The sequence below is a fragment of the Cryptococcus neoformans genome, chromosome 12 (assembly GCF_000149385.1).
Source record: "Cryptococcus neoformans var. neoformans B-3501A chromosome 12, whole genome shotgun sequence".
Lineage (NCBI taxonomy): Eukaryota > Fungi > Basidiomycota > Tremellomycetes > Tremellales > Cryptococcaceae > Cryptococcus > Cryptococcus deneoformans.
This window is the reverse complement of record NC_009188.1, coordinates 25,580-45,579: the sequence shown is the minus strand read 5'-3', so window position 1 is coordinate 45,579 and position 20,000 is coordinate 25,580. Positions and strand designations below refer to the sequence as shown.

At 49.4% G+C, this 20,000-nt stretch overlaps 6 protein-coding genes across 6 annotated transcripts in view; 3 read left to right on the top strand and 3 right to left on the bottom strand.

Moving 5' to 3' along the window:
• The window catches only part of CNBL0140 (hypothetical protein), a gene marked incomplete at both ends in the record, with an annotated part of 909 nt that extends 459 nt beyond the window's left edge, over window positions 1–450 (top strand). The window contains 2 exons of the mRNA XM_767441.1: window positions 1–174; window positions 382–450. The exon at window positions 1–174 is cut by the window's left edge and continues 221 nt beyond it. Coding sequence (XP_772534.1) covers window positions 1–174; window positions 382–450 — 243 coding nt within the window. The remainder of the gene's footprint in view (window positions 175–381) is intronic.
• A 1,759-nt stretch (window positions 451–2,209) lies between these two features.
• On the bottom strand, window positions 2,210–3,483 carry CNBL0130 (hypothetical protein; the record flags this gene model as incomplete). Its single annotated transcript, XM_767440.1, has 4 exons — window positions 2,210–2,374; window positions 2,480–2,671; window positions 2,759–3,136; window positions 3,208–3,483. The coding sequence occupies 4 exons, from the start codon at window positions 3,481–3,483 to the stop codon at window positions 2,210–2,212; spliced, it is 1,011 nt and encodes a 336-aa protein (XP_772533.1).
• A 317-nt stretch (window positions 3,484–3,800) lies between these two features.
• CNBL0120 (hypothetical protein) lies at window positions 3,801–4,888 on the top strand (the record flags this gene model as incomplete). Its single annotated transcript, XM_767439.1, has 6 exons — window positions 3,801–3,859; window positions 3,917–3,981; window positions 4,061–4,241; window positions 4,330–4,508; window positions 4,594–4,743; window positions 4,848–4,888. 6 exons carry the CDS (start codon window positions 3,801–3,803, stop codon window positions 4,886–4,888), a joined length of 675 nt encoding a protein of 224 aa, XP_772532.1.
• A 619-nt stretch (window positions 4,889–5,507) lies between these two features.
• Window positions 5,508–7,412, bottom strand: CNBL0110 (hypothetical protein; the record flags this gene model as incomplete). The annotated part of the gene is made up of 6 exons (XM_767438.1): window positions 5,508–5,560; window positions 5,618–5,856; window positions 5,917–6,777; window positions 6,848–7,059; window positions 7,109–7,192; window positions 7,248–7,412. 6 exons carry the CDS (start codon window positions 7,410–7,412, stop codon window positions 5,508–5,510), a joined length of 1,614 nt encoding a protein of 537 aa, XP_772531.1.
• Window positions 7,413–10,953: 3,541 nt separating this feature from the next.
• On the top strand, window positions 10,954–14,849 carry CNBL0100 (hypothetical protein; the record flags this gene model as incomplete). Its single annotated transcript, XM_767437.1, has 9 exons — window positions 10,954–12,359; window positions 12,504–12,580; window positions 12,724–12,776; window positions 13,000–13,165; window positions 13,355–13,369; window positions 13,643–13,794; window positions 13,951–14,053; window positions 14,398–14,510; window positions 14,700–14,849. The coding sequence occupies 9 exons, from the start codon at window positions 10,954–10,956 to the stop codon at window positions 14,847–14,849; spliced, it is 2,235 nt and encodes a 744-aa protein (XP_772530.1).
• An 825-nt stretch (window positions 14,850–15,674) lies between these two features.
• On the bottom strand, window positions 15,675–19,894 carry CNBL0090 (hypothetical protein; the record flags this gene model as incomplete). The annotated part of the gene is made up of 3 exons (XM_767436.1): window positions 15,675–18,833; window positions 18,885–19,115; window positions 19,163–19,894. 3 exons carry the CDS (start codon window positions 19,892–19,894, stop codon window positions 15,675–15,677), a joined length of 4,122 nt encoding a protein of 1,373 aa, XP_772529.1.
• Window positions 19,895–20,000: the final 106 nt, after the last annotated feature.

Genomic DNA, 20,000 nt, shown 5'->3' with positions numbered 1-20,000 from the left:
GGTACCCAGGTGGATTTGAGGGACGACCCTGCTCAGACGGAGAAGTTGGGAAGGCAGAGGATGAAGCCGATTACACAGGACATGGGAGAAAGGTTGGCGAGAGAGTTGGGAGCCGTGAAGTATGTGGAATGTTCGGCGTTGACTCAGAGAGGATTGAAGAACGTTTTTGACGAGGTGAGTTTTGAATTGGGCTGAAGGAAGGCCCGCTGGTTGTAAGCGGAGAGGAACCAGAGAGTGATGCCAATGGAAAGGGAGTTATATCTCCCGGTGCCCATCTAGAAGGTGCTCCATTCCGCGCATCAGCTTCGTTTGCTTCTTTGAATCTCGGCTGCCCATAACACACATGGAAAAGGATCAGCGGCTGATGTTTTTATCTCGTAGGCCATCGTGGCGGCATTAGAACCCCCTATGGCGACCAAGAAAAAGTCTAAAAAGTGTCTCATTCTTTAAAGACACCCCTTCTTTTTGGCTTCCCTTTCGCCATTATCTCTATCTCATTCTTCGTCTATCATTCGCTTTTCATTTCTGCCATCACTTCCTTCTTGATCCAAGATACCCAACATTCCTCATCCCTTGTCAAATATCAGCTTGCAATATTTTTCAGAATTTGAACTTTACTTTGCCTCGCCCCTCGCTGTTCTCAAACTCATGTCACATTATCGTGTTCTAAACTTCCCCTACTCGATAAACTCAAACATCCGAAACTGATTTCCACTCTGTATCCCATCCCATATTTCGACTTAATCTATCGCTTATTCAAATTACTCCATCTCTTTTACTCTGCCTTTCGAGCATATTCACTCCCTAACCCTCGATGAACCGATCAATACAACATTCCTCCATTTTTTCAGACTCTACCACCACGTAAACCACCGAAGCAAACCGATGAGAAATCAACGAATCAACCAAAATTAACTGTGGAACATGAGGGATTGTTAGTGGAATGGAAACTGTTGGCAATGACATAGAATGGGGTTTGTGTTCGAAACGGGTAGAACTTGCCGAGGTTGAAGCTTGGCGGGTCTGGAGAAAGTTGAAAATGATTTCGGATTGTCTGAGAATAAGAGAGAAATTGGGTTGGTCGACTGATGTGCAGCGAAATGAAATGGGGATGAGGGGGGAGGGATGGAGATGGTGTTTTCTTTGATTATTGAGAGAGGGAGGTAGGAGAGGAAGTGGACATGAGAGAAGGAAGACGGGGCGAAGAGTTGCAAGGGGCCGTTATACCTATCTTACACAGATTCTCCCTTTCCGTCTTTACTTTTTTCCTCCTAGTTTATCTGCTTTTATTCCTCTTCCATTCATATACGTATACCCCGAGATTTATATACAGATCTTTATATAAACCCCCTGTGAATTGATGCTTGATGTTTTGGTTTTTTTCACTGCGTTTCCATCTTCTGCATTTAGAGTGGTTCTTATCCTGTTTCCTTCGTCCTTTGCTTCGCCTTCAGATATTATCCATCGGTTGTGAGGGAATCGGGCATCCATGGGACGTTGTGCTATGTAAATCAAAGAATGAGACAAATATACCTGCCACGATCATTCTTCAATTAGCAACAAAGCAGAATAAAGTGACAGACAAAAGATCGAAGTTTTTCTTTTTCTTTCTTCCACGGACGACTTTCTGTTTCTATGCCTACCCTGCGTGCTTGCTCTTACTTTCAGATAGTGTATCAATGTGAACCTTCTTTCAGGAGTTTCGGGGTGAGTGCAGGAACGTCGAAATGAGTCAAAATGGTTGAAAATGGTGGATGAATATCAGTGTAAAAGTGCTGACTTTAAATAGTAGAATTTCCTTGGCATTTTACATTAAATATAAAGTAATTCATACAACAAGGAGGTATCTAAATTTCCTCGTCTTTCCCGGATACCATTCCATCCTTTTCTGTCCCAGATGGCACGACAAACGAGTGTCACCCTCCTGCCGTTGCCTCAATCTCGACTTAATTGCGTTTCTTTATATATGATAACTGTGGCTGTTTCTAACACTCCCTTCTTGATTTTTCCTCTCTCGTTTTCACACTTTCCTTTGTCTCTTTATTTCCTATCTCTTTCAGGGAATCTAAACACCAGCTTTCTAGGGTGGATATCAAAAGACGGGGGATTGGCAGAACAAACCATGGAAGGCTTAATAAAGTTGAAAATGTAAAAGAGTAGGAGGATAGAAAGGGTGAGAGGGTGGGATAGATTAAAAAAGGCAAGTGATTTAGAGGAACCCTCTTCCGGTACCTTTAGCAAATACCCGGACAGTGGAAGGTTCAAGACGGTATTGTAACGGTTTTGAACGGGGTATATACGTGTCTTTTTCTGTTTCGGTGCGGAAGTTGGAGTTAGGGTGGGAGTGATGGGTGCCGAATGGGTGGGAAGAGATCTACGTGGGGAGAAAGAAAGAAGGAAAGTCAGAACAGATGAGAATGAGAACTGGAAGACTCGAGGAATTTGAGACTTTTGCGATCTGGGAAAGTGGGGGACTTACTTCGCCCATGACATCTCCACTCCTCCCTGATTGGAGATTTTCAACTCTCCACCAAACACCGTGTCCGATTTTTAATAGGCGCTCGAGCAGGTTGGTCTCTGTCTCTAATTCGGATAGGGGAAGAGATAGGGATGGTTGAGTTAAAAATGAGAGAGAATCGGTGTGGAGGGTTGATACGAGGGCTGCCTTGGACTGTAGCAAGGAGAAAAGTTGGGGTTTAGTTAGCGTTTAGTCAGTTAGCTCTAGGGAAAGACGACAACATGCGGAACCGGAACTTACGATCCTGATCTGAGCGTACACAGCTCTGACGAATCGATGAATTTCTCGAAGTGGGACACCTATGGACAAGAGGTCGCTCAAGCCGTCTAGGATGAGTAGACATTCTAATTCTGATCCTCCTTCCCCTTGTTCGGGGTTTGATGATAGTTGTGATCGTAGTTGTGCTTGCGTTTGAAGGTGAGGGAGGAGAGTATCGTATACGTGTTTTAGAGTTGGGCGCCCATCTCTGTCCGAGGTTGCGTCTCCGGCTCCGAGGGAGAGCGAAGGGAATATTCTCGGCGAGTTGGCGCTAGTGGAAGAAGACGAAATGCAGGCGGGTAAGGAAGAAGGAGTAATGTGAATGAATGCAGGAGAGGTGGGTGATGGGAGTGGGGTGCCCTGTACGTTTTAAAATGACGAGCTCGTTAGTTTTCGGTGAGGTTGATAGAAGAGGAGGGGAAGGGACGTACGAGTTTCTTGAGGATGACTTCCCAGCTTGACCTTCCTTCACTTCTAAAGTCAACCCACACAATTTTAGTCACGTATTCTGCTCCACGACCATTAATCTGTCTCGCCTGAGTTAGAGACGGAGGTTGAGATTTTTGCTTGAGAAGAGCAGCATTGACCAAGTGATAAAGCGCAAATTGGGCGGGAGAGTTGAGAGTATCTGAGATGACCAAGTGGGATGCAGGGGGAGGGAGGGAGGAACCGGATGGGAATGGGAGGTGCGCGGTTAGGTAGGTCATATTCTGAGAGTTGTCCTATGACGACTTGACGGAGAAAGTTGGAGACGGATTGAGAATGTCGAGATTTATTTATCCAGCAGCGAGAAAATGATCCCGGGAACTAGTGACATCGACACTTTTCCTTTCATACTAGATACGGCCATGTGGGAACCACGTGTTTGCATTGCTGAAGCTTAATTACATCAAAACCCGGAAGACCGCATGGCTGCGAAGTCACTTAATAATTATGACTTCATCGGATCTCACATTCTACGCTGTTAGATCAACATATCACAACGGCTTACTGTACACCTATACAACCCTTGAAAACGACAACCATGTCACTCAGAATCGCAACCACCACAGCCAGGGCTATCCCAGCAAGGGCCGTAGCCACGTGAGTCGGCTGTGTGGCGGACCCGGAACTACCACGCTCAATTTCTATTCCATTTAGACGATCAATCATGACTCTCAGGAGAGTCGCCGTCCCACAGGCCTCTCCTAAAGGCTACAGGCAATGTACGTATTTCTGGCCCATTGTGTGACGGGAAGAAGCAGAATTCCTCACTGACATTCGGACGCTCGGATCTTTGACCAGCATCCATCCTCCAAGACACAGCCAAAACAGCCCATTCGGCCTTTGCCAACCTCGCTTCCGCCGCGCCTATCAAAAAGGGGGATAAGATGCCGGACGTAGAGATCAAGATTGATGGCCCTGAGGGGAAAGTGAACTTGGGCAAGGAAAAGGGGAAAAATGTGGTCGTTTTGGTTCCTGGAGCGTAAGTCCAAGTCCATTCCGATCATTCGAGTATCCGAATGTTTGAGTGTTTGAAAGGTGCGAAAGCTGAGCTTTATGTGACGATGCAGATTCTCGGGCGTCTGCTCAAACCAAGTCCCGCCTTACATTACCTCTTTCTCCGATTTCAAAGCCAAAGGGATCAACAATGTCTACGTCGTAGCAGTGAATGATATCTTTGTGGTGAACGCTTGGAAAGACAAGATGATTGGGGAGTTTAGCTCCAAAGAGGGGGAGGGAGTCAAGTTTGGTAAGTCAATCTCTCCGAACGGGATTGTTTCCTTAAACGAGGAGGTACTGATATGATTTTTTTAATCTTTTTCCAATGCTGTTAGCCGCCGACGACACTGCTGCCCTCGCCTCGGCCCTTGGCCTCACCTTCGATGCCCAACCCGTGTTTGGCGGACCGCGGCTCAAGCGCGGCGTGTTGGTCGTTAATGATGGGATGGTAGAGTATGTCGGTGTGGAGGATAGTCCTGGTGATAGTACGTATCATCTCTTACTTTTTTTTTCTTCGTACCCTGTCCTTAATGAAAATTTGGATTGAGAATCGAAGGGTCGGAAGCTGATTTTGCATTGTATCATGTAGTCACCATCTCTGCTGCTGATAAAGTCATTAAGCAACTTTAAGACGGCGTCATCTCGTTAGACTATTGAGATGAACGGGATAGACAGGATGTGTGAATGTTCCGTCGCATGTGCAAACAATGCTTTAACAGAAGAGAAAAAGAAGAGGGAAGATGCAACATGATACTGCCTGCTTGCCTTTATGGACCAGACATGCTGTTCGGAATCGAGTTTTTCTATCCACATGTGCCCGATGGTTTGTTCATCAAAGATTGTTTTTCTGGGTGGCTTATTGCGTTTTGGTTACGGACTATGAAAGAAGATGACTGTGCTGTTACGATCAACCCCGCAATTCTTCCTTTTGAGTAACACAGCGCACAGTGTGAAAACGATTGGCCAAGTTTACAATCACGTCTTTTGACTTGAAAAATATGACCAACCACTATTGTTGATTCGTTATAAAATAGTTGCATTGATTGATGACTATTTACATAGATGGTATGTGAGATATAATTTCCAACTTTATTTGTCAACCAAGTCCCTAATATGAAGTAATACAACTGTCCTTTTGGACTAGCAATCCTATGAATCGAGGCCCGAAAAGGGTCGAAATGCGAAATGAGAAAAAAAAAACAACAAGCAGGAGACAAAGACGAAAACTGGGTCCGGGCGTTTTGATGCACTAGTAGACATAAACAAACTCGTCGTTCTTGAAGTCGGTCAAATCGAGTAAAGCTAAGATATGACTCGTCAACAATCTGTTCAAGGGAGGGAGAAAGAGGGAAAACTCACCATTCTGACCGAGTCTGCCTTCGACATCATCACCACCATAAGCCTCATACTTGGTGCTCATCGAAGTATCCTTGATAAACTGAGGCTTGCCCACGGCCACACGCTGTCGCTGCCTCTGCTTGTTAAGGAAGAAGAGGAAGGCGGCTGTGAAGCCAATACAGGCAATAAGAGCACAGAAGATACCGAGGGTGGCTTTGATACCGGGAAGGTAGTGGGGCTTGTCTTTGTCTTGGAAGAGCCTACGTGAAGAAGGACGGGTCAGCGAAGTTGGGATAAGAGTAGGCGGAAGAGGGACTTACAAAGGGCCGATGATGTTACCAGCAGCAGAACCGGCGTTGTAGACACTCATGAGCAACGCTTTCTTGGTCTGTCCACCAGTGTTGGCGACGATCCATGACACGATGATGGGGTTGGCGCCATAGAGGAAGGCGAGGAGGTAGTAACCGACAAGGGCAGGAGCTTGCTTGAGCACAGCAGCAGAGTTCTCGACGTAAAGCAAGACAAGACCGACGATGACGGGGATGACAAATGAGGCGAGAACGGCAGACTTGATCTTGAATTTGTAAGCGGCGAAACAGCCTGCAAGAATAGCGAGGAACTGCAGGAAACCGAATGGCATGTTGAGCAGTGAGGTGATTCGGCTGTTGAATCCAAAGCCCTTGATGAGAGTCGGACCAAAGATTGTAGTAACTGATGCGCCCACATTCAAGAGCAATGCGAGGGCCAAGAAGAGGTAAGACTTGACGTCGTAAAAGAGTTCCCATACGTGGGAGAGTTTAAATTCGTTGGTACCGGTACCGGTCTGGTTAGCCCTCAGTCGCTCAATACCTTTCGCCTTGTCTTCTTCAGAAAGGAATCGGGCAGAGGGAACGTCGGCGTCAATGAAGAAGTAGATGACAGGAGCGGTCAGGCAAGTAATACCACCGCAGATGATGAAGATGAGCTGCCAGACCTTGATGTGGGGGGAGGAGACGTGACTAAGACCAAAAGAGAGGAGAGCGGCGACAACGGTGGCGAGACCGTTGGTGGAGTACCATACGGCGACACGAACGGGCTGTTCCGATCGACGGTACCATTGGGAAGTGAGAAGAGAGAAGAGAGGAAGGCAACCAGCTTCGAAGAGACCAAGGAGGGCTCGAGAAACCATTAAACCTCCAAAGCTACAAAAGGCTTTATCAGCACGTGGCCAAAGGAGTGGTATGTCACCACAGTGGAAAGGGAAAGACTTACTTGTGAGCGGCGGCCATGCAAGCTTGAGCAGCGCCCCAGCCAAAGACCATTGCAGGCATGAGGTAACGAGCGGGGACCTTAACGATAAGATAAGAGGAAAACGGTTGCCAAGCTAGTTGTACAATGGCGTTGACGGAGCCCAGGAGAGAGTATTGGTTGTTGACAAGGTGGGTATCAGTGGACATTCCGAATGTATTGGCATAACCGAGGATCTACGTTTTGGTTAGAGTAATTCATTGATTGTATGTAACGCTGACATACAGTCTTGTCAAGGATCTGCAAAAAGTAGACCCATGTGAGTAGTGACAGGATGTACTTGTCTGTCAATTTCCTGATTCGTTTATCCTACAAGAGGTGTCAGTCGCCTGAAAACAATTGCTGGAGACAAACAGTAACTCACATCTTCAACCGTAACCTCAATTCGCTCTTCTCCAATGTACTTGAGGGCATTGTCACCATGCTTCATCTCCTGCTGGGTCAGATGGTGGTGGCCATCATCTTTGTTTAAGACCTCCCCATTTTCGGTATGCTCGATACTGTATTTTTCGTCCATCAAGGCGGACATGGTGGCGTTTGTTGGTGATCTAAAGGGTGGATAGTTTGAGGGCTTAATAGACTTAGCGGTAGTTAACTCGGGATTACTTGATTAGCTTGGGAAGACAAGATGGGAACAGACGCGACGTGAGGCATTATATACGCGAAGCAAGGAAAGAATAGACGGCAGGCTATCGACGGTTTGTTGTTGATCTGCCAAGACCCGCCATCTCTAGTGCTCGCCGCCCCTGAACCCCGCCGGTGCCCCGGTGGAGATCCACTGAAAGAGGGACCTGGTGCCTGAACTTTAGTGGGCGGAACCCCACGGGATCTTTCCTGAATGAGGCGGGGCAACTGTGGGGCTCGCAGAACACCCTCCGGTCCCGAAGTAAGCGCCAAAACTCGAAAGAGTCGACAAAGCATGATCAGAAAGCCAGGACCCTAACGGTATCTCGCGGCTTGAACTCTGTATTTTATTAGCTAGCGATGGATCTGATCATGGGAGGTAACATTTGCTGTTAGGGAAATGCCTAAGCGATGACGGTTAAACACTTACAAAGGCACGTGCTGTTCATCTTATCAGTAACCGCTGCTGGGGTTATCCACCTCAGCTTCTTCTCACACATTATAGATCGATGTCCAGGTCCTTCCTCCACTGATCTCACGTCCGTCTACATCCGCGGTCTTTTTTGGTAACCAACAATGATTATCTCAATCAGAAGAATTGTATTCGCACTACATCTGGAGATGGATAGTCTCGCACGGTCCGATCCGGTCAGGATACCAAAGATAAACCAAAGCGGATGTCATGGGTGGGTAGGTGGGATGTAGTAGGAGAAATGATAAATTGTAGGTCTTGCACTAGCATCCTAGCGTAAAATGAAAATTAAGCTTGAGGTGCATAAAGATTGAACAGAGATTAGGCAGCTAAGTAATGGGTCATAGGTGAGATTAGCTAGTTGGACAGGGGGTGTCCACTTTCTTTCGGACCCATCTTTCTTTCCCCCCCATTCCCAAAAGTGTAGCAGGTTTCTTTGCATCGAGTCCCTTTACAAACAGACACTCGTGCACCAAGCACCAAACGCCGGGTCAACGACAAGTCTTTTAATTAATTAAGAATAACGAGTAATAATGTCCAGACAGGAAGGGCATATCAGGGCTATAGCAGGCCTTTGAAAAAGTAGCCATGATCGTTCAACGTTCATACCTTCTCGCGACTCGTTCCTAGCGACAGCCCAGATGTTTTTTCTTCTTCTCGCGGCTCAAGGTCCGTCCGTCCGTCGTCCGTTCCACGAACTTCAAACAGGCGTCTGCTTGGCTTTCCTCATTACTTTAATAACCATTAATACACTGTATGCATGTATGCACTCTATTTTCTCATTAAATGCTCCAAGACTGTCGTATAGTAAGAGTATGACACGCGGCAATTCACGGGCTATTTGTCTGACTTGGCATTCGTTTTTATGTACCTGGCTTGGCGTGCACATTTTTACCTGGCTTGCGTGGCATCTTCTTATTTACCTGACTTGCGTGCGTGCATCTTTTTGACCGAAAGAACGGTCGCCCCCAATAATCTTCGTCATCTCTGGCTAAAGACGGTATTCAGGTTTCAATCTTCAAATTCCAGTTACAGTTATGCGAGTGGCAAAAAGTCGGTACTGCTCAAAGCGAAGGAAAGATCTTGAAGAGTGTAAAATGTAAACGATCTGTTTTTGAGCCATATTAACGTGTAAACATCTTTCAAACATATGGCATATAAGTACATGGTAGTTGGCGATAATAATAGACTAACGAGATCCGTTGTATCCTATCATGCTATAGATGATCTTCTAGAAAGAGATGCGAAATGATACAGGTTAATTGGACGGCGAGATGAGATGTCTTTTTTCGGTCGTTTTTTGGATCTTTCTGGATTCTTGTGCTGCCTTCGGCTCACTTTTCCAGCAGATTCGAGTATTGGCAACGCATGTAATCTTGGTTTTTTTTTTTCTTTTTTTTTCGGAATCTGAAATCTCAAGCATGCATAATAATACACAACTGGTGTTCCCCATACTACAGAGCTTTGCTGATGAAGAATATTGCTCGTCTGTAAATCAAAAGGGTGTATTATTACGGGTAAGTAGTTAAAGAATATGACTGGCCAAGGTATGGAGGAAGAGAAAGAACGATTGCGAAATCTGTTTTGGGTGCCAGAAGATCAACCCTTAGAGAGATCGAGCAAACCTCTCTTACATGGGTGCTGTTACTCATGTCCGAATCTGGACTGTTTCTACAAGACTTAGATAACCTTTTCTTTGTTGAAGGAGGGGAATAATAGAAGAGAAGGGATCAAAACTGATACCTAGATTGCGATGTATGAGTGTCTGTATCGAGATTTGTACCAGGAAGATTGATTGTAATTGATAGTAGTAGGTCTTGACCGGACCATTATGATTATCTTCGACAGGGGTTGACCACCACCATAATTGGGCAGAGCCAACAAATGGGGAGAGCAGCACGACTAACTTTCGTCTCGAGTAGCTTTTGTCTTCATGGGTTTTAAGGAGGATAGGGAGGAACGAGGGTGGGTGGGAAGAAGAAGACGAATAGGAAGACGAGATAAAAACAGGGAAGAAGTGGGTTTGGAATATCTAAGAGAGAGGAAGAGGGCGGAAAGGAAGAGAAAGAGGAAAAAGAACCGTGCAAAGGCGTTAATGAAAGGAGAGGTCCGAGCAGAGGATGCAGGAAAAGTGTGTAAAAGACGAATCAGCTCGTGGAGCTGGAAAAGATACATAAGCATTAGTCCTTTGAGTACATAAAAAAAATGCATTGCCCCAAGCAGCTTTGTCTTCTCAAACTCTCTAGTTCAACAACAACACCAACGCCTAAAGTGACACCCCTATAAAATGGGAAACCCTGCATGATTCTGGCAAAGAAAAAGGTCTCAGTCATCGCTGTTGCTCCTTCTTTTTCTTTCTCTCTTGCTCAGGAGTATTCACTTCTATTCTTCTCTCGCGAAAAACTTGAGATTAGCTTGTTGCGTCATTTACCATGTGGTCTGCGGTGCAATGAATGAAGGCCAGGTCAAAACCTCTTCTCGCCGCCGTCGTCTAAGAGCGTACCACGTGAAAGCCACGTGTGTTTCATATTTTCATATTCTATTCACAGCCATTTTCCGAACCGGCAGAGTCGTGCAACACATCTGACATGCATCTGGGATTTATTTGTGAATTTGAGAGACTTTGGCGCAGGGTGCTTGGTGGAATGGAATGTATAAATAAGTCGTTAGGGCTTATGATATGATTGCTGTGCGCTTCGAATTATGGAAGGAGAGTCAAATCCCCGCTGCAGCACGTATTGAATTTCCATCTTACTGTGTTTATTCCTATATTCTCTCTTCTTTTTTGTTACCCCATCATTGGAGCCCAACACCGCAAAACCGCGAAAAACAGGCAACTTACGTCGACTGAATCGACACAAATCGACCACAGCAAGACCTTTCGGCATAGTCACCGGTCCACGTACTACGATCCCCGTATATATAGATATCTTTCTCTTGGCGACGTATAATATTCAGCAAATCTCGTTCCAGAATGGCGCTAGAACATCATCAAGATGCACAAGAACCACAAGACCAAAGTCCATGGCGCCGGCGCATGTCCCACCCTCTTCCTATCCCCACTTTCCGCCCCAACATCCCCAACATTCCTCACCTCCGCGCTGCACTTCTCGGATATCTTGGTGAACTTGAGACTGCTCTCCGCCGTAAACTAGGAGACGATCTTTCCGAAGTTGGAGGGGTCTTACATGGTGGTGGCAACGGTAGCGGAAGGGGGAGGTTGCCATCGGTCTCATTGTCATCTTCTATGTCAACGGAGGACTGGACTACGTCGACTGAGAGTAATGATGAAGATTCTTACCATGGGTATTCGTCCGCCCTTGCTGGGTCTTCTTCGATTTCCGAGGTTCGACAGCGTAACATTGCCACCAACGCCGATAGCAATGGTAGCCCCAGTGCCAATACCAACGCCAAGGACAATACCACTACAGATCCCTCATCTACAAAAGACAGCTACATCAACCTCCTCAACCACCTTTCCGCTCTTCGCGAAGAAGCTTCCAATTACCTTCCTTCCTTATCTGTGCACATGCCTCTCTCTATACCTAACCGGCAATGGCTTCGCTCCCTCCCTTCACGACTCTCCATCGTCGACCCTGGACTGCTTTCTCCTCTCGATAAGGCGAAAATCAAGGACGAGCTTGCAGCCGTGATAGATTTTGAGAGTGGGGCAGTGGAAGGGGCGAGGAAGAGGGTGGTGGACATGGTTCATGCGATGCTGCCTTCAGAGGATTGGGCGGGGTGGGAGAGGTTGGGATGGGAGGAGCAAGAGTACGGGGATGGGTGGAGACCAGGGGAATATGGACACAGGCGGACGCGATCAGCATCCCTTGGTCGATCCGGCAAAGGGAAACACAATCAAGACAATGATAGCGACTATCCGATGATGGAAGATGAAGAACCAGAATACCTTTTCCCCAACCGTACCCCCGCCTCAACCCGCGCACTCGCAAGAAGAAGAGCGGTCAGGTCGAAATCAGTAGGGGCGGCGTCGTTACCATTAGTAAAGAGGGCAAGGATGGAGAGGTCGCAGAGCTATGCGTTTGGGTCGTTGGTCAGTTTTAGTCCGGGAAAGACTGTTTCAGAGCCAGTTGAGATGGGAAGTGCGGGTGGGAGTGATCGTGAGGATGGGGACGAAGCCAGGGATGAAGATGGTGATGAGGTGGACGAAGTGATGAACGAAGAGGGAAAGGACGAGGGAGAGTTTATCAGTATATCGTACTTGACCGTAGACTTAAAATCAAGTCTGATTGCTGTGGAAACGACGACAGACCCGTCTGTCGCTGATGGGCTCAGAAGTTCAGAGGATGGGGGAAAACTGATAACGTACAACGAGTTGCCTGCGATATGGAGGAATAATGAACATATTCGTACTGGCTAGTGAGTGAACTGTCTTCTCTACTTTCTTCCTTTTTTCTTCTCCCCCCATTCTTTTCCCTTTCCGCCCTCCCAAGTATTAATTTGATATCTGTATGACGCGGAATAATTTTATGCTAACGTGCGCTGCCCGCCTTGTTAAAATAGCCGATTCATACCTCTACACCTCAAGACGGGGCCTGTACCGCTTATCAAATCTGCTTTTGCAATACATAACGAAACCGGTTCGTACTTCCATTCCTTTTGGCCTTCCCTTTTTCCTTCGCCTTCGCTCTCTCCGTCTTCCTGGCGGACTTGGCCCGCCCACTACCTGAATTCAAAAGGTAATAAATATACTGATGTCTCACTCTCTTTTTGATGGCTGTAGTGAATATACATTCGCATTTGATTCCAACGCTTTTCATTTTCGCTTGTATACCCGTAAGCATTTCGGCTTTTCTCCTTGAAATAAGGCTTCATTCTGCTGAATCTTTGTTTCTTTTTGCCCCGCCTTCGTATCCATCCCATATATTTCTCGCCTATCTTCTCCCTTTTTCACAAATCCGCCCGCCTTGCTCCGCTCAAACGTCCCCTTACTTCCCTTCATCTCCTCCGTCCCCCTCTTATGCTTCAATCAACGCGATTATGCAATAAACAATAACAGTTTATAATATATAATACCCCCCTCCCCGACGCCCACCCACTCGACACAGCAGTAGTGATCGCCTACCTTGTCGCTGCTATTTCCTGCCTGAGTTCTTCAGCTGGGTGGCATGTGTTGAGCGGGTGTGCGAGTCGAAAGTGGTTTGAGTGGGGAGCTTGTGTGGATTGTAAGTTTTCTTTTCTGTGTTTTGAAGTGTTGTCGGAGAAGAGGTGGATAGGGATGTTATGAAATAGGAGAAGGGACGAAGGCGGAAAGAAGATACAAGGGGTGGTGATGGGGATAGGGATGAGAATGACAGATGACAATTGCTGACGCCGTAACTGTTTCATCTTTATTTCATGTCGCGGATCAATAGATATTGGTATATCATGTACGTCCCCATCTAGTTTTTCCTTCTGTATACCAAAGAGTAAGCTGACGAATGATGTCCCTTCATATCTTTCACTCCCACCCCCAACATTTCTCCCTGCCTCTTTTCTTCCCGGCTTTCGAATCACGATTTGTCCCCTACTGTTCCCTCCGTCGTTCCACTTCTCCTTAACAATTTTCATCTTTGTCGCTCCCTCGCTTTCTTGCCTCGTCACTCGCCATTCCTCTCCCTTCCCGCTCCACCATTCTCTCTCGCTTACAATCAATATAACAGGGCTCATAGCAGCATCCTTCGGCACCGTCGTTTACAACGGTTTCTACTGCCAACCGAAATTGACATTGTTTTACTGTACGACTAACATGCTATGCGGAGCCTTGGGGTCATATCTGCCTTTTCAGCGATGGTTCAATGAGAGGCGGAATAAAGTGAGTTTTTTTTCGTCCTTCCTTTTCTGAGATATTCAAGGGATTTGCTTCGAGAGATTCGACTTGACCCCAAAGGATGTAGGAGGGTGGAAGGAGTTTAGGGATTTTTTGTTTCGTTTTTTTGCGTTGCTGACGCCTGCTTTCGTATTTGTTTAGCATCTGAGAATATCATTCTTTCTTTTCCTGTGTTTCGCGATGTTTGCGCCGATGGTACACATGTTTGGGCAATATGGATGGCATAAAGCGTCGGCCTTTGTTGGTACGTTCGCCTCTCCCCCCTCACTCTACCTCCTCCCATCTCCCTCTCCCTCCTCACCCTTACCAATTATCGTACTTCGTGTCGAATGGATGGCTGACGTTTGGGATGGTCATTGCTCGGTCTGATCTTGCTCTTTGTGTCTTGGACGACATTACGTCTTGAAATATTTTGACTTTCGACCTGAAAAATCTTTTCATTCACCTTATTCCACTATTCCTTCCTTTTGACTAATACACCGTCCCCCCATCACCATTGTATCGTCACATCGTCCATCCATTCCTATCCAATTTTACTTCATTACCCATTATGCTGGTGTTGCGCGCCACTTTTTGTGGGATCTACAGCCCCATTCATGGTATCCATCGTAGCGTATGTTGTTGGTCTTTTGTTCTACGCGTTCCATTTCCCGGAATGCAAATGGCCTGGAAAGTTTGATATATGGGGATCTAGTCATCAGGTGCGTTACTCTATCTACAGTAAAATGAAATGGCTGATTGCTGATTTTAACCAAACTTACTTTTTTCAAACCGTCTATCTTGTCCTCCCTTTCTTTGATATCGATAATGGTGTTCCGCATCCATACCAAATCCATTATACAACTTCCCTTCCTGCTCTCCTCTATTCTCTTCTCAATAAACAAATACAGCTCTGGCATCTAGGTATCGTCGTCGCCATCGTCCTCCATTATCGAGCTATCTTTGTAGCGCATGGTGTGAAGCATGAGTATTCGTGTGCGGCGCCAGGTCAGGAGATTTCGGTGGCGATGGTTTTGGAGAGGATGATTGGGTGGCGATAATGCAGAGATAGAAGCGGGAGATAAGAGCTGAGAGAGATGAAATGGTCGGGGCCAGGTCGGGGAAGGGTCGTGCGAGTGGATTGAATGGCACTGGATGGTCATGCGTTTCGACTGGATGAAAGCGATGGCGAAATCATGAGTGTACTTGGATATCTGGTAAAAATGCATCTATTATTATAAATCCCGGGACGGCTGAGGTTGATCAAGCTCACGATATATCTATTTAATTAGGCATTATGCGATCTGGAAGGCTAGAGTACCGTTTATTCACAGGTGTGTTGATGCGCCTGTCGGGATTGATTGGATTGAAGTTGGTTTACTATTGAACTTGCAATAGTAATAGAAAAGATAAGAAGTTGACATTGAGAAATTTTGTAATGATTTATAATTTTATCTTGTTCAACTTGTCTTTCTTTTCCCTTCCCGATAATCCTAATTAACCAAGTCTCTAACCCACCCTATACCGAACATCAGATTCCGAGCAGCAACCTCATGTCACATTTTCAAACTTCCTGGAAGCCGGGGACTTGTTCGATTGAGAAGAAGCAGGATGCGGCCATTGCAATTCTCAGCGAGTGCTACCATCTGTCCTCTTTGATCGATATATGTCTCGTAACTATGCATTAAAGTGTCTCAACACGTCTCTCCAAGTCCATTTTCACAAGCAATCAACAACATTAAACATCGCCTTTAAGTCATTTTGTATAACTCTATAATTATTTCGCGCTTCCATATCTCAATATTTGAACATTACGGCACTTGTTTCAAAATCTTCTCCATCTCTCCTTACAACGCATGATATCCCCCCGTATCTTCTCGCCCTAATCATTCCATCCGAACCCGTGCTTCGCATCGACCGGAATCGTATCCGCCGACCTCGTATGAACTTTCCCTCGATAATCCCTCATGCCCTACTTCTTCGTCCACCTTGTGCAATCCTCCTCCAATCGGAGCCATACCCATTCCAGGCCCCACCCCGTTCATGCCACCGGAAGTATATCCCAGTCCGAACGGATCGAGCTTTGGCGTGCTCATCAAATCCCCGTATGAGGTCGTTGTGCTTTTCGTCGACGCTGGGGAGATTGGAAGACGACCGTTATGGACGAGGGAGTTTCTTGGACTAGCGGTCGGTGTCGTCGCCGAGGGTGAAGCAGGAAGGCGTTTTGGTACCTTGGGTGTACTTGTGTTTGATTCGGGGGCGTAGATAGGGTCGTAGTCATAGTTGGAGTTGGAGGAGCCGGAGGATATGGATTGGGTCGAGTGTATGGTAGACGTTGAAGTTTGGCGAGGGATAAAAGGTCGCGGTGCGGAGAGAGGTGCTTTGGATCCGGTTCGATTGGCTCGAGGAGCGAGGGCGGCGGTGTAACTCTTCCGTTTGACGGGCGGCTTCCTCTCCTCCCCTCGATCATTCCTCCATCCGCTCTCGCCTTCCTTTTCTCGTATCTCTTCCATTCTCTCAACCGTTTGCCTCTCGCTATCCGTTTTCGACAGCCTTAACGGCGGCGACAGCATTGCCGAACCCGAAACACTAAACTTTCTCAATGCTTCCTCCCTACTCTCCATCTGCGCAATCTTGGTTTTCACGCTGGGCAGCATACTATGGCAGCTTGAAGGCGACGAAGGCGTGGAAGATGGGGAGGCATGGATCGAGATTTCGTCGAATGGGATTGGGAGGGTATCGTGTTTGGCCATGGGGTCGTGGTGGTGGTGGTGGTGGTGGTGACCGCTGACTGAAGAGAAGGGCGAGCGGGGACGAGGGAGGGAGAGGCGGGACACGACTGAATCGGTTGGAGGACGAAGGGAATGAAAAGTAAACGGTGAACCAAGACCTTGCTCCTGGTCCTGCTCCTGCCCCTGCCGCTGCTGCTGCTGCTGCTGCTGCATTAACCCCCACTCGAGACCGTCCTGCGGGCTTGTGGGGGAGATGAGCGGGGAGAACGACTGGTACCCACCGCCACCACTTGCAGGCGCGAGGAAATGCAGTTGCTGCGCCTCTTCTTCCCCACGCGGGCTCTCCAACCATTTGCCCTCGGACGACGATGCCGAGTCTGACGCGCGTGGCGAGGCGAGCGGCGGCGGTTGGCTGTTGTGCGGCGACGCGCCGTTTGTCGTTTGGGATTTGGCAGACGTGTCTGAAGGAGCTCGTTCCATGGGCCTGGAAGAGACGAGCGGGGATTTGGTCGGGCTTGGGTTGCGGTTGCGGTTCGACTGTGGTTTCGGGGTGGGGTTGGAATTCGGTTTGGTGGGGCTTGGCTTACGGCTCGTCTTTCTCGGTGAGGGGATGGGCGATTGGGCATTTGGCGCAGGTGAGAGGGGGATCTTGACTTTGAGTGGTGAACCAGGTGTCGCAAACGAAAACGAATTCTTCTTCTGTACTACTTTTGCTCCTCCCCCTCCGCTGTTCACTTCGGCAACAGACGCCAACGAGCTCATCGATTCTTTTTTACTCAACACCGACACCCTCCTCCCCGTCGTCGCTGTCGTTGGTGCTGTCGTTGTCGCTGACATGGATGAAGACGAGACGATCCCAGACTTTTTCACAACCCCTTCCAGCCTCTCATTCAGAGCCTCTCTACTGACTTTTGCGCAAAGGGAAGGGACGCTGCCGGATCGGATAATCGTTTTGGTTGGCGATTTCGTAGGGGATCGCTGCGCAGCTGGGGCGGCGCTGGAGATGGAGATGGAGTCGGGGGACGGGGATGGGATAGAGGTGGAAGAAGAAAAAGTGGGGAGGAGCTGGGGAGGGAGTCGGACGGAGATACGACGTTTGACAGGTTCGAGATGTGTTTCGACGTGTCGATCTTCTCTTTCCTCATCTTCCTCTGTCTTTTCCTGGATCTCGCTCTCGGCTTTGGTCTCCATGGCGATCTCGGTGGCTAGAGCAGGCGGGGCAGGCGACGCAGACACGACAGGCGACGCAGACACGACAGGCGACGCAGGCGCAACGGACGATAATGCTCGGGAACGGGAATGTGTGGTACGCCGGGGAGTGGCTGTCGGTGTATCCCCCTTGTCTCCTTCGTCCTCGGAGTGAAGGGCGAGTTCATCTTCGTAACCCCAAGCGTGGGATTCGTCGTCTCTGTCGAGCTCGTCGGGCTCGTCCTGTTCGTCGTCCGCTTTGAGCTCGTGGGAAGGGTGGGGGACGACTCGTTCTATTTCGCGTCTCTCTTCGTCCAGCAGTTCCAGCTCTTGTCCCTGCCCATAGTCTTGCGGGTGTGGGTGTGGGTGCTCGGGGTCAACGTTTTGATCCATCTCGGTGTTTTGATCGGTGTAAGGCTGGTAGGGTTGGTGAGAGGGAGGGTGTGCATCAACCGAATCGAAATCCCACCCTTCTTCCTCCATCTCCAAAAGCTCTTCAATACCCCTCTCCACGTCCGGCATGTCCCTCTCGGGCGCAGTGTCCATCCTTGGCAAGTAGGCGGACGGTTCCGGCATGGGCGTCCGCTCGACGTCGACGTCTGTTTCGTACGTCCCCTCCATCGTCCCCTCCTGGGTTTGGGCACCCCCCTGCGTATCCTCCCCCTGCCATCCCTGAGCAAAAGACATTTTCCGCTCCTCGTCCTCCCTCTCCATCTCCGCGCGGATGATCATCAGACTCCGCTGTCTGCCCTTTGCGCGATTTTGTGCGCGGGAGATGGTGTCCTGGTTCTCGTCGTCAATGTCGAGCTGCGGGTCGTCTTCCGGGTAAGCGTAGGTTTCCGGGCGGGGGGAGAAGCCGGAGAAGGCAGAGAAGTGTGGGGAGCTTGATTGGGCCTGGGCGTGGGCCTGGGCGCGGGAGTAGGCGGGGATGGTAAAGAGGTTGGGCAAGGAAGTGGCAGAGGCGGCATTGGAGGGCGAGGTGTATGTGCTGGTCGCGCTCTCGCATTGGGAGTGGGATTCAAAGGCGGGAAGAGGTGGAGGCGGCTGGACGAGCGGTTGAGATGGGTCGGGATGGAGGGTTGTACTGCTTGCTCGTGCTGCTGGGATAGGTGTCTCCTGGGTGTGCTGTCGATGGAGGTGAGCCCGGGGACAAATGAAAGAATTGTGGATACGCACCCGACTTTTTCCCTGTTCTTCATGCGGCGCCGGCACCGGCGTACCCCGGACTGCGGCCCACTCTGCCATCGGGACACCCCTGGTCGCCCCACCAGGCATGGGCGGAGGATCAATCGACAAGAAGCTGATGAGCGTCACCGGGAGATCGACGTAGATGGAGTTGTTGAGCGTGACGCGGAGTGTGTAGGAGACGTCGACGAGTTTGGTCCGGCGGATGGATAGCAATCCGGTCTAGATGGCGGGTCAGTTGCATATGGGAAGAGAAACAATCAGCGTACAGGAACTTGGATACTCATATCCCAATGGCCGCTTTCGCCCGGCTCGACACCGGTCCACCACCCTTTGCCGGTGACCCGTCCTGCGCCATGGGTCGTGAAGTCGCCCTCGACCGCTTCTTCAGCCACTTTTTTCCTGTGCGTCTCTACCGGCTGGTCCGGCGCAGACTTGGGGCCAAAGGTGCGGACGTCTTGGAGGAGTGCGAGGCTGAGGTTTTTGATCTGCGCTGCGTCAGTTGCGCCCTCACGGAGAGGACATACCTTGCGGAGACTGCCGTTGCGTATGCCGACCTGGCACCACAGCCGCTGGCCGCTGACCCAGGTGGCCCTGCCGAGCGCGACGTGGAGCGCGACGCGGCCCCTGTCGCCCTTGAGAGTCCACCCGAGCGCGTCCTCGGCACACGCCTGGAGGGGCTCGGCGGCGGGGGCGAGGACGCGGGCGGGGTCGAGGGCGGGGAGGAGGACGATGGGGCGGTAGAAGTGGGCGATGGAGCGCTTGCCGGTGGGGGGGACGTGCGTCTTGAGGGAGGCGACGAGGACATAGCGCACGGTGGGGCCCCCGCGGCGGGGGGGGGTGAATGTGCCCTTGGCGCCGGCGGCCGGGGGGAGGGGGAAGCGGAAGGGGATGCTGTGTGTGCCCGGGGCGGCGAGGCAGAAGCCGTCGGCGTCGGCGGGGGACGCCGCGAGGGGGGAGGGGGGGCCGAGCGCGAGGGCGTGCGCGTGGTGGTAGAACATGTGCCGGGCGGAGGACAGCTCTGCGGTCGTCAGATCGGGACACCCGGGCGCACTCACCTTCAAACCCCACCACGCGCACCTTGCCGCCGCCCACGCGGAGCCCGCC